This window comes from Anolis carolinensis, chromosome 6 (genome assembly GCF_035594765.1).
Source record: "Anolis carolinensis isolate JA03-04 chromosome 6, rAnoCar3.1.pri, whole genome shotgun sequence".
Lineage (NCBI taxonomy): Eukaryota > Metazoa > Chordata > Lepidosauria > Squamata > Dactyloidae > Anolis > Anolis carolinensis.
The window spans coordinates 23,345,136-23,360,598 of record NC_085846.1 but is presented as its reverse complement, the minus strand read 5'-3'; the positions used below and the strand labels follow the sequence as shown (position 1 = coordinate 23,360,598).

The 15,463-nt window shown below is 40.0% G+C and overlaps 1 protein-coding gene across 1 annotated transcript in view; it reads right to left on the bottom strand.

Annotated features, from left to right (window-relative positions):
* The window catches only part of prr12 (proline rich 12), a 46,365-nt gene that overhangs the window by 3,418 nt on the left and 27,484 nt on the right, over positions 1 to 15,463 (bottom strand). The window contains exons 7-13 of the mRNA XM_062957403.1: positions 15,273 to 15,389; positions 14,238 to 14,371; positions 12,716 to 13,170; positions 10,978 to 11,103; positions 9,233 to 9,330; positions 8,665 to 8,793; positions 1,679 to 1,774 (exon numbers count right to left, since the gene is read on the bottom strand). Of these exons, the coding sequence (XP_062813473.1) occupies positions 1,679 to 1,774; positions 8,665 to 8,793; positions 9,233 to 9,330; positions 10,978 to 11,103; positions 12,716 to 13,170; positions 14,238 to 14,371; positions 15,273 to 15,389 (1,155 nt within the window). The remainder of the gene's footprint in view (positions 1 to 1,678; positions 1,775 to 8,664; positions 8,794 to 9,232; positions 9,331 to 10,977; positions 11,104 to 12,715; positions 13,171 to 14,237; positions 14,372 to 15,272; positions 15,390 to 15,463) is intronic.

Sequence of the window (15,463 nt, the reverse complement as noted above, 5' to 3'; positions counted from 1 at the left end):
TCTGATGTGTCTTAGAGCTTGAAAATATAATTTTTTTGAACTATAAGTCCCAGAAACCCAAACAACCAGTGGGACTGCTGGCTCAGGCATTCTGGGATTTACTGCAAAAATGGAATGTGTTTCCAACTCTGATGCTGGTATCTTGGTAAGTACAGCCGATGCTCGACATCTAACTAAATGCTGCACTAGGAATCTGGAGGGGTGCTCCTACCAGATTAGGTAAACAAGGTATTTGGTCATAATAGTAATAATAGTAATAGTAATAGTAATAATAATAATAATGGTGGTTCCTGTGGTGATTGGTACACTGGGTGCAGTGCCTAAAGACCTTGGCCAGCAATCGGCACTGACAAAATTACCATCTGTCAGCTGCAAAAGGCCACCCTACTCGGATCCGCACGCATTATTCACCAACGTGTGACGTGTGATCCAATACAACAGTCAGCATAGTGATCTTGTTTGCTGTGTACTAATCTTGTGTATCAAATAATAATAAAATAATAAGATGTTTACTATTCCTGGTTCACTGGCTGTTGTTGACTGTTTTTATATTGTATCATGTTGTTTTTGTTTTATATTGTTTTATGATATTGTTTATTAATTTTAATGTGTCATATTATACTATGTTGTGGGGATTTTCCCTATGTAAGCCGCCCCGAGTCCCTTCAGGGAGATGGCGGCGGGATGCAAAAATAAAGTTGTTGTTGTTGTTATTGTTATTATTATCATCATCATCTTTATTTATATCCCATCCCATTCTCCCCAAAAGGACTCAGGGCGGCTTACAGCATAAAAAATAAAATATATTGAATAATATATACAAAATAAATAACAAGTCAGTATAAAAGGGAAAACAAAATAAAACAAAATAGACAAATTTAACAATAGACAGTATAAAAACATTATATTAAAAACACAGTGGTTCCATAATTCAGAAATGCCTTAAATTACTTAATACAAAGAACCCTGCTCTCTAGTATGCTCATCCTCCAGTCTACATTCGCTGGAATCAGACGCAACACAATGGTTTGCGAGTTGTTTGAAACATTTTTGATATGTTACCCCAATGTTCAAGTTGACCTACTGGAACATTAAAACATCCCTCCAAAATCAATGCCTGTCAGCTTCTTCTATTGTCCACCATATGCAAGCATAAGTACACCAAGGATAGCAATCAGTTCCATCAGCTTGAATGACCTTTTGAAAAATAAGGTCTCAAATTCAAGTGATATTCCATTCCACAAAGCCAAGTACAGCTACATTTAGCTATACATACACATATGTATTTATATGTGTGTATCTACATTTATATCTATGCGACACTTGTCATCTCATTTAGCTGCTGTTTTCACAGGGCTGAAGTCCTTCTAAGAATGTTTCCTAAAATCATTTGTGCAGTCAGGTTTCCATGGCATCAAGTGTGCATAGCAGACAGAGGAAGACTCTCTTTCCTGTTAAGGCAGACCAGTTCACGATGCCTGGAATCTACAGAAAACTGCCTGCCCTCATCTCTGTGTAATAACATTCAGCCTGTTTGTCTCTGACTGTGAGGTTTGAGAGAGAAAGAAACAATGGAAGAGAGCAGGAGTACAATTGGAACAGAAATGGTATTGGTGTTCTGCTCATCTCAAAAGTGATCCCTAAAAGAAGCAACAAAATGGTATGCTTGGTATCTTACCTCATCCTTACAACGCAGAAAAGTGTGGTACTTGTAGTGGTGAAGGGAATGGTACAGAGTGTAGAAAAAGGACTTCTCCACTTCCACACTGAATTCCTGTCAACAATAACAGCAGAAAGATGAAAAGGAGAAATAATTCAAGGAAATCACAGATCATAGATTCTTCTTGGTCTGAGTCCACAAGTTCCTCACTTATATAATCCCAAAATCACACTGCTGATCTTTACAACAGGGGTATGAAACTGTGATTCTCCAAATGTTATGGCTGCCAGGCCCACCAGACTTGACCAACAGTGAAGGATCATGGAAGTTACAACCCCAAAATTTCTGGGGCGCCTATGGACCACCTCTGGTTTCAGTGACATTGAGAAAGCTCCACTTTCCTTTGCCTACTTTGCCCTCTTGTCACATCTTCCCCTTTGGCTAAACTGCCCATGCCTTCTTGTTACTGAAAACTCCTATTTCCATTAATGCCTAAAACTCTAAGACTAAACTCAATGTTTTACCTGTAGTCTTCTTTACCTCTCCAACCATGACAAGGCCTGGGGTACATATGGAAATGAAGGAAGATGTAAGAATGGAAAGATTGGGCAGAAGGAACATGAAGCCCTTGGGCACATCACAATACAATGTATAGCAATATGTTCCGCTTTAACTGCCATGGCAACATTTTATGGAAACCCAGGATCCGTTGTTTGGTGAGGCTTGGATTCTCTGACTGAGAAGTCTAAATGTATATGTGTGTACCTTCAAGTCACCTGTTGCCTTATGATAACCCCATGCATCTCATAAGAGTTTACTTTGGCAAGGAATCCTCATTTTTTTAAATGATCAACATTGGGGTTTCTAAATCTCACATTCACCTTTTTGGCCTCTCTAACACTTTGCAGAAAATAAAATAACAAAATTCCTATTTTTTAAAGGATGTGAAATATTTAACTTACTAGGCCTTTCCTTCCCCCAAAATTTCCAGAGATTTGAAGACTGTATTATTTACCCTTTAAAAAAAAAAACCATGTTCTTTGTTTACAAGTACGCCAAATACACTTGCCTTGTTCAGTTACTTTTCACTAGAAACACTTTGAACATAGTTTTCAGTGTCAATAATCCCAGACGCACATGCATGCAAAGCAAACTCCTTAAATCTGTAATCCTGTGAAATGATCAGTACCTCAGCAAATCTAAATTATAAGGATGTCAGTCTAGGTAATAATATCTATATATAATTCTTGGCACTTCCAGGTATACTGAGAAAAAGCTTGTCTGGATTTGCTGTCCATCAGGGTAGATCAGGCATGGGCAAACTTCGGCCCTCCAGGGGTTTTGGAGTTCAACTCCCACAATTCCTAACAGCCTCAGGCCCTTTCCTTTTCCCGATCAGCTGCTCTGGAGGGCCAAATTTTGCCCATGCCTGGGGCAGATTATACTGAAGACAGATTGATGGTCTGATTCAGTGTAAAGAAGCTTATATTACTATGTCATCTTTATGTTCTGAAATTCATTGCGATGTTATATATTTCAGTTTTGTTAAGGGGTAAGAAAGAAAACTTCGTAACGGTTGTTTCTCCTTCAGTCAGAAGGCAGACTACAAAGCTTCAGCCAATGGGAAAGGACTCTTTATTCTGAAGAATAGGCTTGGTTTAGACAGAGAATAGATGTGTGCGAAAAGTGGAGAACTTACGACCTTCTGACTACACTATGTAACAAAATTTGAAAAATGTTTTGTTCCTGGTTTGAAAGTGTTATTTTCTGTTTAATTTTTCTTTACTTACTTTGAAAGTACAGTGGTTGTTATACTCCAGAAACTTCTGTTTTGTGGCTGCCACAAGCTAGGTTGTATTGGTTGAGACTTGATGAGATATTAATTGAAAACCGATAGCAAAATGTGCTATAGGATGTTCCGCAAAAAACAAAGTTTTTGCAGTTTAATAATCTACTTCCATGTTTTTATGATAGAACCAATTAGGAAATGACACTGATAAAGCAGGAACAAAAACCGTGTTACATGTTGCTATTGTTGGATTGCATTGTCCATTTACTCTGAACACAGCCTGATCTAGATGGGAGTCCAACAACACAAGGCTGCAGTTTCCTCATTTCCAATGTCTATCCAGGCATACATAACATTTATGGTTTGCAATGAGAAGGTCTCAGATTCAATACCTACCATATACATATGACAAAGTGAGACTATAGAGAGCCTTGCTCATTGATGTAAAGAATGGTTCTCAACCTGTCGGTCCCCAGATGTTTTGGCCTTCAACTCCCAGAAATCCTAACAGCTGATAAACTGGCTGGGATTTATGGGAGTTGTAGGCCAAAATACCTGGGGACCCACAGGTTGAGAACCACCGATGTAAAGCAAGAAGAAGCAATGTGCTGCCATCTTAGAGTAGCCATGAGTCAAAATAGCTCTTGAAAATGGATTATGGGTGTTACAGTCCAAAAATGTCTGGATGGACACAACTACCTATCCTTGGTGCAAAAAGGATGAGTGCTCTGAGAGGAAAAACATGGATGCACATGTTCATCAACCAGGGTCATGAAGCAGTTTGCAGGTGGATACTAGAAGGAAGGAAGACTTTGATCCCATCATCCTCATGTAAGTGTTGTCGAAGGCTTTCATGGCCAGAATAATTAGGTTGCTGTGAGTTTTCCAGGCTGCATGGCCATGTTCCAGAAGCATTCTCTCATGATGTTTCACTCACATCTATGGCAGGCATTCTCAGAGGTTGTGAGGTCTGTTAGAAACTAGCCAAGGGAGGTTTATTTATCTGTGAAAGGTCCAGGGTGGGAGAAAGAATTCTTGTTTTTTGAGGTAAAGTGTGAATGTTGCAATTAATCACCTTGATTAGCAATTCAAGGAATCAGCCAGTCCTTGAAGCTGCAAAGCTTTTTGGTGCTAATCAACGTGATTATTTGTAGCATTCACATTTGCCCCCAACAAACAAGAGTTCTTTGTCCCACCCCGGACCTTCCACAGATATATAACCCCCCTTGCCTATTTTCCAATATACTGTACCTCACAATCTCTGAGGATGTCTGCCATGGATGTGGGCAAAACATCAGGAGAGAATGCTTCTGGAACATGGCCATACAGCTCGGAAAACTTACAGCAACCCATCCTCCCATAACATTTTTTAAAAAGGAAATGCAAAGCAATCACACAGTCTTTACAAATCTCAAGATGCACATTCTGAATCACAAGGACGGTCTTGCTGACATAGTTAACTGTCAGTGGACTCAGTAGCAATGACCTCAATGTCTGCAGTGGGAATACTGCTAGTGAGCAAAACTATTATTCCACTCTGTAATGTTCTACTGTGTGAACAAAGTTGTCAAAATGTTCATTTCATGCATCTGAGGAAGTAGATGGGGTAGTGCTGATGGGAGATGTGGAATCAAAACTGCCCTTGCCCCTTCTCTGTATCAGTGCGTCTCAGGCTATGTGATGTAAGAGATAAGCTTCCACCCCAAAAGTGCTTGTTTGCTACAATTCTTGCTTGCTGCTCACAGACTGGCACTGATCCAAGGACCACCACTTTGGGTAGTAACACAATTATAAGTTGTACTACAGAGTTGAGCTTTCTCTCAAGGCGTCTTCTTTGGGATCAGGGTGGCATCTTTCAAAGTTCTATAAACTATTAAGTTGGCATGAGAGGGTACATGCCATTCAGGTGCAAAACTGCTTGTGGATATATACCCCTTGCCAAGTGCCCTGCCTCAACTAAATGAGAAAGGAAAATTCAACACACTGTTTCTTCTTTTATCTAATCCAACATTGACTCGGGTTAGGGGCTCTTTGGACTATCCCTCTGCACTATCTGGCTTCAATTTCTGTTGACTGCGTAACTGATTACATATTTTTCAATTAGTATTTTGTAATCATACCTCCTTGATACAGGTAAGAGGAATCACAATTGCCAGACTTCCACCCAGCACTGGACAACTGCATTTTTGTTTTTACTGTGAAATCTCCACCCTCTCTGTACTTAACAGAACTACTGTTCTCAGTACTCAGAGGGACGTACTGCAATACAATATCACTATCTCTTTTTCATGTGAATAGGGATACTCAAATACTTTGGGTATTTCAAACTGAACTATCGAACCCACTAAAATTTCCCTCCAGATGCACAAAGCAGGCACATTTATTTCAGTCAGAGATAACTGGAGCAGGGAGAAGGAGATTGCTAGTGAACTGCCATATTAATAAGGATGGATGGGAAAATTATTACAGATACTGGGTTGTTGCGTGTTTTCCAGGCTGTATGGCCATGTTCCAGAAGCAGTCTCTCCTGACGTTTCGCCCACATCTATGGCAGGCATCCTCTGAGGTTGTGAGGTATACCTCACAACCTCTGAGGATGCCTGCCATAGATGTGGGCGAAATGTCAGGAGAGAATACTTCTGGAACATGGCCATGCAACCCGGAAAACACACAACAACCCTGTGATTCTGGCCATGAAAGCCTTCGACAATACATTATAGATATTCATCTTGAACACACAATCTATAGATTTGTGGTTATCACAACATTCTTTTGCACTGGAAAGATGGTAGCATTTTGAGAAAGATTAGGGAAATTTTTGGGAGATAAATTAAGAAGTATGTTGTTTTTGACTTGCGATCAGAAACAATATACTTCAGATTACTAGAGGAAAGGGAAGGGAAACTAACTTCCTCATATTCTGGTTAAGAACTTCCCAGAACCTTTAAACTGGCCAGTATTGAAAACAACATTCTTTACATTTTTAGTTTTTTTGTCCAGTGGGAGAACAGCTAACACAGCAATTACTTGCTTCTCAACTTGTTCAAGAGAAGGTCAGTCCTATGATTGGAAGCCCTATGTAGCCCTGCATTTTGTCAAAAACAAGTAAACCGTTGTACATATGATAGATGTTCTGTACTGACATACTATTCAGAATAACACTACAGGAGTCTTTTATGTAGTTGTATACTGGAACATGTGAAATTGTTGTTTGCCACTGTTCACTCACATGTTATTTAGAGCAAGAGCTAGATCAGCCTTTCACAACTCCACCAAACAGCTTAATGGGTAGGATGGGATTTCGAGTATTATCAGTAGAGATTAGAGGTGTGCACAAACATTTTTCCTTCGTTTCCTTCGTGCTATCGTTTTGTTTTGACTGTTCATCTACACAAAATGAATGATGATTTTCATAGGAAACGAGAGGCAACATGAAAGTAAAAGTCGCACAGTCATCGTGCTTGCTTTCGTTTTGTTTCTGACGTGTAACAATAAGCAGTTATTGACAGAGAGCTTACAGCTGATGTGTACAATGTATATGAAGAAGGATCTCGGAATCTGACCTCAGCCTGGCAAATGCCTCCCTGTTAGATCCAATCTGTAGAAAGGGGGGTTAAGGTAATAATATCTATATATATAATATGTATATATTAAGAAGGATCTGCCTCCGGGTAAGATCTGATTTGTGGAAAGGGGGGTTAATGTAATATTATTAATAACAATAGTACTCTGGGGAAGATCCAAACGTTTTAAAAGTTGGCGGGCTAAAAGGGATCAAAATGCCCTCCTTTTGTGGCGATTTTCACCCCTCTAGCCCAAAAACTAAGGGGAGGGGGATGAGCCTCAGAAGCCCTCCTATTGCTGCCAATGCACAAAAAGTTCGGTGTTTTTCGTTAGCCAGACGAAAATTCGTGTCGTACAGGTGGCCTATTTTTGTTAGCGGAACACAAATTCGAAAATTAGACAACATGGATGAAACTACTCAAAACCGACAGTAATTCCACACGAATGCACAACTCTAGTAGAGAAACAAGGTATAACATGTATTTTACTTGATTTTATTACTTATTTCACCCTTTTCTGCTAGGTTTGTACAGATTAGAAGAGGTATTGCTAAAGCCCCTTTGACACTATCTTTATATCCCAGGATCTGATCCCAGATTATCTGCTTATCCTAGATTATATGGTAGTGGAGACTCATATAATCCAGTTCAAATCAGATAACCTGGGATCAGATCCTAAGATATAAGTATAGTGTAGAAGGGGCATTAGATACCCGGAGATGGTGGAAAATCTGTGGCCCTCTTGATATTGTTGGACTCCAACATCCATCAACATCGATGTTGTAACCCGCCTCGAGCAGTGAGGAGTGGCGGATAATAAAATAATAATAATTATTATTATTATCAAAACTCCATTCAAAATGAACTATAACTATGGGAGAGTAGTTTAGCACCACGTGGAAAGGCTCCCTATCTCTTGCTCTAGCAGTTCAGCACCAATTTTAATCACAAATTTGTAAGTTTGTGTTTTATGTTTAATCTTTGTTCCGTGTATTTTTAATAAGAATTTTGTAGAAATATGTTTTAATATGTGTATTTTGCAGAATGTTTTAAGATGATTCTGTGTCTTCAGCAATGTTCTAACTTGCCACAAGGAGAGGCCGGTAAGAAATTATTATTATGATTATGATTATTATTAATGGATCAGAGTCACAAAAAAGTTCACCAGACAAAAAACTAAAAGGGTAGAAGTATTAGATGTAGGAGCCTTTTCACAGTACACAGTTTCACCTCAGGGCTCTTCTTTAAACTGCCATGGTTCCAACATATGAAATCATGGAACCTGTAATTCAGGGAGAGATATTTACAATTCTTAGCAAACTCCAGGTCCCAGGATAACACATATGGTTTACAAAGTAATCAGAGGAATAGTTGTGCTGTAATTGTATAGTGTGAAAGGGCCCCAGACATAAGAAGTGAGAAAAAGTGTTAGGAACAAGGTATAGAGAGCCCCACTGTGATGCAGGACTTGGTCTCAATCTGAGAGCAGGGAGACCCAAGTTTAAATTTCTGATCAATGTTGAACTCTCGTCCAGTAAATTTCAATTCTCCGTTTAACTTAAGGAAGACTAAAAGAGGGATGAGGGAATGGCATGCCCTGCATTTTCCAACGAACAATCAACAAATAGCAAATTTTGGTTCCCAACACTTACCTGTGGTTTGGATACATTCTTCTTGAGTTTGTTGAGCGTCTTGCGGTTGTAAGGCTCACCACTCGGACGTATCTTAACTGTGGTGTCGCACGTCTCAGCATGGAGTTGGGGAAACGTGTGGAGCGCCTCCTAGGTGGAGCATAAATTATGAGACTACAGTGTCCACATAATGAATTGTCAGATCAAATGCATGACCTCATGTTGCTCTATACACTGAAACTCATGAGATGTGGAAAAGATTGGACATTTAAAAGAAGGCAAAGAATGAGGGTAATGTCAACAACTGGAGATGTAATAGCCACTGAGCAAACTGGGAGAAAAGGGATAAGCTCCATCCCAGAAAAAGCACAGGAGACAGGAAGCAAACAAATAAACAATCAAAGATCTGAAGGACTCTCCAAAATTAATCAAAGAATAAGACATTTTCTGTAATTCAAATCTCATCCTCAGCATTTGCTATAAAGCTCCAGGTATATTCTCTCTGTCTAGGTAACTTGAAATCAAAAGACACCAATAGAATTTCACCAACAGAAGAACGACATTTTAAAAATTTGTCCTTATTCAATACCTGCAGTGATGGATTAAGAGACACCCTTTTCAGCACTTTTTTCTTGTGATCATTCAATATCCCATCAATCTTCCTCATAGGTGGGAGGTAAAGTTCATCTGGAGAAGAATAACAAGCAATTAAAAATGTTGGGGGGTGGGTGGGTCATATGTAGACACTTGTAAATGAGGTCATTTGTAGGCTAGAGTTCTATCGAGGAAAGGGAAGTGACATAGGCAAGATTTAAAAGGTCACATGCTGGCTTTCTGAAGATGCTGGAATCTCTGGGCAGGGTTTGCCTTCTTTTAAAAAAAAAAAAAAGTTCTGGTGTTGCATTTTAACAAAGTTTATCCCGTTATAAAGTATGTCACATGTTCAAGTTGGACTTCAATCAATCACCTAAAGAAAAGAACTCATGTTCAGTAAGACTTAAAAAACCTTCAAGGATATCTAATTTCATAGCATAACAAAATATAGCAGAAACGGGAAAGGTCACTTCTTTGGACGATAAATCCTAGAATACTCAAGACAGAGTAATCACTGGGCATTGTTGATATGGGATTCCAGGAGCCTGAGACTAAAATAAATCTGCATGTATTTTCCAAGCTCAAAAGATGCATAGTGAAAAACATAGTAGTGTTACTTATTCACAACACATTATTCTTACCATACATCAAGGGAACCAGTGACCACACAGGGAAGCTGATGAAGAAACACAACCTACAAACTAAATGCTACGTTCAGCAAATGACAAGAGGGATCCTCACACCTCTGCAGGAGTCTACCATATACCATGCAGCTGTGGACAAGTCTACACAAGGACCACCAAACATAACATTGCCCAAACATGAATCAAGGAACACGAAAGGCACTGCAGACAAACTCAGCTAGAGAAGTCAGCCATAGCAGCACTTGATGAACCAACCTGGACACAGTATATTATTTGAGAACACAGAAATGCTGGACCACTCTAACAACCACTGTGTCAGACTACACAGAGAAGCCACTGAAATCCACAAGCATGTGGACAATTTCAATAGAAAGGAGGAAACCACAAAAATGAACAAAATCTGGCTACCAGTATTTAAAAAAAAACTCTAAAATCAGGACATTAAATAAAGAACAACTCTCAGAAAACAGGGGAAATTCAGAAATGAATCTATCAGGGCTAGCTGAACACCTCCAAACAAAGGATCGCCCCAGACAGGAAGCAGCCAAGCTTTGAAGCTGAAAGGCCATTCAATGCTAATCAAAGTGGCCAATTACAACATTCACACTTGTTTCAAATAGACAATAATTCTTTGTCCCACCCTGGTCATTCCATAGATATACAAACCCTACTTGCCTAGTTTCCAAAAACCTCACAGCCTCTGAAGATGTTTGCCATAGATGTGGGCAAAATGTCAGGAGAGAATGCTAATGATAATTCTTATCATTACCCAGCACAGTACAAAAGCTGGTATTTCATGCTTAGTTTGAAAAGCTTCCTTATCATTGGTAACAAAGAGCAGAATAGTCAGTATCCAGGCAATTTCTGCTCCAGGAAGATCCTGGCCAGTACCTCTTGCAAGTAAAAGCCTTTTAAGTCTCCATACAACTAATAGTAATAGAAAAAAGTGAGGAACTCAAGTCTGGTAATAGGTAGAAAGAAAAATGACTGGATTTCTCAAGAATTGGCATATGGGAGCAAAACATCTGTGACTTCTAATGAGTTCCCTCTTGGGATGCTCATGACAGCCAATGTGCCCTTATGTAAGAGTACATACCATTTGTATCCTCAAGAGCTTGAATCATGTCTGGGTCGAGGGCAGTGCTGACCAGCATTTCCACGTAGCTGCGGTACATCTCCTTCATGGCTCGTGTATTGAGAATACGTCCGGTCAGCACACGCTCTACAGAAGAGATGGAATATTGCATTTAAGTCATCTACAACCTGCCTTCCCTTAAATCTTTAATGCGGCTTATACGTGACAAAACACAAGGTAGCTAATGGAAAAACAAAACACAAGCAAAGGAAGAAAATAAAATCACAGTAGAACTCAGCCCTCCAAAACAAAATCCAGCCTGTGATTAAAGATATATTAATGACAGCCCTTTCCAGCTATCATTCCAATTCAAATGGAAAATTTTCCTCAATTATGACACAAACCCCTCTGTAAAAAAATCATCATAGAATCACAGAATTGGAAGAGACCACAAGGCCATCGAGCCCAGCCCCATTCTGCCATGCAGGAAAATACAATCTAATGAACACCTATGTCCCTGTGAGGCTGAGGCAGTAGAACTGTGGGGCATGTTTTTTGTACTGGTCTTTGAAAACATTTTATAAATCCAATTTTAGAAGGTTTATCAGGGAGATCTGTAAGGTTTTATTTTGATTATCTTTTGGCTGACCGACACCTCAAAATTACTGCCAAAGTTGCTAACTTTTGTGCAGCAGTAATAGCTTGTCGGCGCAAGATGCTGTCACAGTCTTAGAAGGTTTTAATATATATTTCAATATTTACCATTGTCATCTTAGCATATAAATGTTTAATACCATTTTAACTATCATATTCAATAATGGGTTTTAACTTTGCTTTTGACAGTGTTTTTAAATATCTAAACGTATTTCATGTTCCTATTACGACGTCTGTTCATTTTTTGGTGTTGGTCGTCGACCGTCTTTTTTATATATACACACACACATATATATGTATGTATGTGTGTGTGTGTGTGTGTGTGTGTGTGTATGTGTGTGTATGTGTGTGTGTGTGTGTGTGTGTGTGTGTGTGTATATATATATATATATATATATATATATATATATATATATATATATATTCTAATAATAATAAACTTTATTTCTAGACCATCCTCTCTCCCCAAAGGGACTCAGAGCGGTTTACAGACGCAAAGCAAAAAGATGAACGTTCAATGCCTCAAATGAGTAGAAACACATAAAAATAATACAATATAATGCGCAATCGAAGCACTCCTGACAGATGGTCATTCATTCTCGGCTTAAAATCCTCCAGAGGTGACTGCACCACATTTGGAAGCAGCAGCACATTCCACTGCTGAACAGCTCTTACTGTCAACAAGTTCTTCCTAATGGTTGTGGAATATTTTTACCTCTAATTCGAATCCATTGTTCCATTGTATCCTAGTCTCCTCAGCAGCAGAAACCAAGCTTGCCACTTTCTCAATGTGCTATCCTTTTAAATATTTAAACATTGCTATCAATGTTCCTTCTCAGCCTTCTCCTTCTATCCCTCCATCCTTTTGTCCATAAACTCCCTCAATCTGGCTCCGTGGACCTCTTCAATTTTCCCTTAAATCCTACTCCAGCTTTGCAGATTCACCCTAAATCTAACATTCTCTCTTAGTGACTCAATAAAATTCTCTTCTTCCTCACTGTCAGTGACAGTTTCTCCACAAAGATGTTTGGTACCCCTTACTTCACTTCTAGGGCCACCTGCTCCCAATGAATATTAAGACAGAAGCACAGCCCTGGTGACTCACCTTCCTCACTCTGCTGATCAGGACTGGACTCCGAGTCGGAGGAGGATGCTGCCTCCTTCAGCCATTTTTTCCTCTTCTTGGGAGGTGGCTCAGCTTTCACTTTGGCCGGCTTAGGTTTGGGTTTGGAGGTTCCACTCGCTGAGGCAGCTTTCGCAGGAACAGGAGGAGGAAGGTCCACTTTCTCCAGTTTGGGGGGCTTCTCTGCCTTGGCCGTTTTTTCCACCTTGGTAGGCTTCTCAGCCTTCTCAAGCTTGGGGGGCTTTTCCAGCTTAGGCCCTTTCTCAGCCTTGGGGGGCTTTTCCGTTTTCTCTGGCTTTTCAGCCTTGGGGGGCTTCTCCGGCTTGGAGGGCTTTTCTGGCTTCTCAGTCTTTTCTGTGACTTCCAGCTTCTCGGGTTTCTCAACTTTGGGTGTCACTGGGACCTTGGGGCCAGAGGCTTTGGGTTGGCTCTGTCTCCTGCACCAGGAAAGACATAGCATAGAAGTGTGTATTCATGACCCAGGGGTCAAAATATTTCATCCTTGAGGACGCAAGTTTACTGAAGTCAGCAAGTATATAAACAGAGAGGCTGTAATACAAGGGAAGGCAGTCTTCTAGCTGTTGTTGGACTGTTGTCATTTCTAACCTTTATCTATGCTGGCCAGGGCTGATGGAAGATGCAATCTAACAACAGCTGGAATTATATACATTCCACATCTCTACTGTAATGGAAACAGTGAGGGACATTTTTTGTGTGTGTGTCAGGAGTGACTTGAGAAACTGCAAGTTGCTTCTGGTGTGAGAGAATTGGCCGTCTGCAAGGACGTTGTCTAGGGGACACCCAGATGTTTGATGTTTTACCATCCTTGTGGAAGGCTTCTCTCATGTCTCCGCATGGGGAGCTGGAGATGACAGAGGAAGCTCACCTGCTCTCCACGGATTCGAACCACCGACTTGTCGGACAGCAGTTCTGCCAGCAGAAAGGTTTAACCCACTGCGCCACTAGGGGCTCCAGGGCCGGAATGAAAGTATGGGATGAGGCCAGCCTTATATCCAATCATGTTTATGAGAAAAAGAAAACCTTGTATAGGATGCCACCCAATTCACTGTTTGAACAGGAGATGTAAATGGTCACCAGGAATGAAAACCAGGCTTGAAAAGAAAAGTAAAGGCCAGAGAGGAGGTCAAAACTGTAAAATGTGACTGTATAGCCCAGCCAAGAACATGAAAACATATTTTAAAGAGCAACATATTATTCATTGCCTGTTAACTTTTTATGAATAATACAACACAGTATTAATGACATACTCTTTAATTGCTTTTTAACAAAAACTACCAACACCTGCACCACAAAAATGGCCCTCAATCATCAAGTTCCACAAGAGGAATGTATTTATGCTTGATTTTCAATCAATTAAGCATAAATATGGAGGAAATATGGAGGAAAAACACCTGCCTACACTGGAATAAATTCACATTAAGAAAGCAATTATTACTAGTGCTTCTGTAGCTGAAGAAATATGACCTCCCTCCTGTCTGTTTACCTGACAGCTTGCAGAGGCCGGTGCCAAGGCTTTTTGGAGCAGACACGTACGTAATCCTTCTTGTTGATGTTCTCCAAGAACTTAACATAGAGGCGTTGGTATCGATTCTTAGCATCACCAAAATAACCCAGATACTAAAAAGAGGAAGGGAAAAAAAGAAAGAAAGGATAGCATGTTGAAAAGGGCAATGGGAGGCTCTAAATGGTACATTTGTTCTTCCAAAACTAATAAGGGGATATCAAACTCAAGGCTGGACACTCAATAAAAGAGGAACTGGATCAACCCAACTACTTGAAGGGTACAACCTAGGCACAAACTGGAAAACGAGATGTGCGCACAGGAAGGAGAGTGCACTGCTTCATTTATATATGTCATCCATAAAAATCCATATCCCTCATGGCTAAACTGTGTGAAAACTGCACCAAAATTGAATGGGCTACTTCTCTCACAAAAAAAGGAGTTTGAGAAATAGGAACAATGTGGTGGAAAAATGAAAAGAAAAACTGAGTTCAACACACTGCACTCTGATATTTTTAAATTTCTCTATTACATCACATACAATATTAAAATAGCATGCCAATAGAGACAGTTTTGCTGAATCTGTTTTTTTTTCTGATGTGCATTGCACCTCTGCTAAAAAGCCATGATTTATTATCCAGAAACCCACCCACCCCACTATAGTCTGAAATAATATTTTGTTACTGGCTTACAGATTCTTACTTTTTTCAAAATTGCTTGTTATGACTTGTTTTCCCAGCTCTTAAAGTAGGAGCTGAGTGGGAATGAAACAGACTACAAATCAGAAATGGGGAGAGTCACAGTTTGGCTGATTATCTGCTGTGCAATATATTGCTTCAGCAACAAACCATAGTTAAAACAAACCATGGCTTACTGTAGCATGCAAATATGCACACTAAAATGCAGATTTAATGAGGTACCTCTGGATTTACAGACACTATGTTTTTACATGAAGAGACGAAGCACAGCACATAAGTGCCAGGTCACTGGGATGGAACAACTGATAGGGACACTTACATTGCTTGTAGCACAAAACTGACGCTGTCCGTCCTTAATCTCAGGTGTAAACTTCTGAAGCAAAGCCTTCTGTACCCGCCAGATTGGGGGTGGCTCCCTCCCCGTCTGAAGGGCAAGCTGTAAGAAGGACAAACAAAAGGACTGCTGATCACAGTATAAGACTAGCAACCTGTCGCTGATAAGCCTGACTT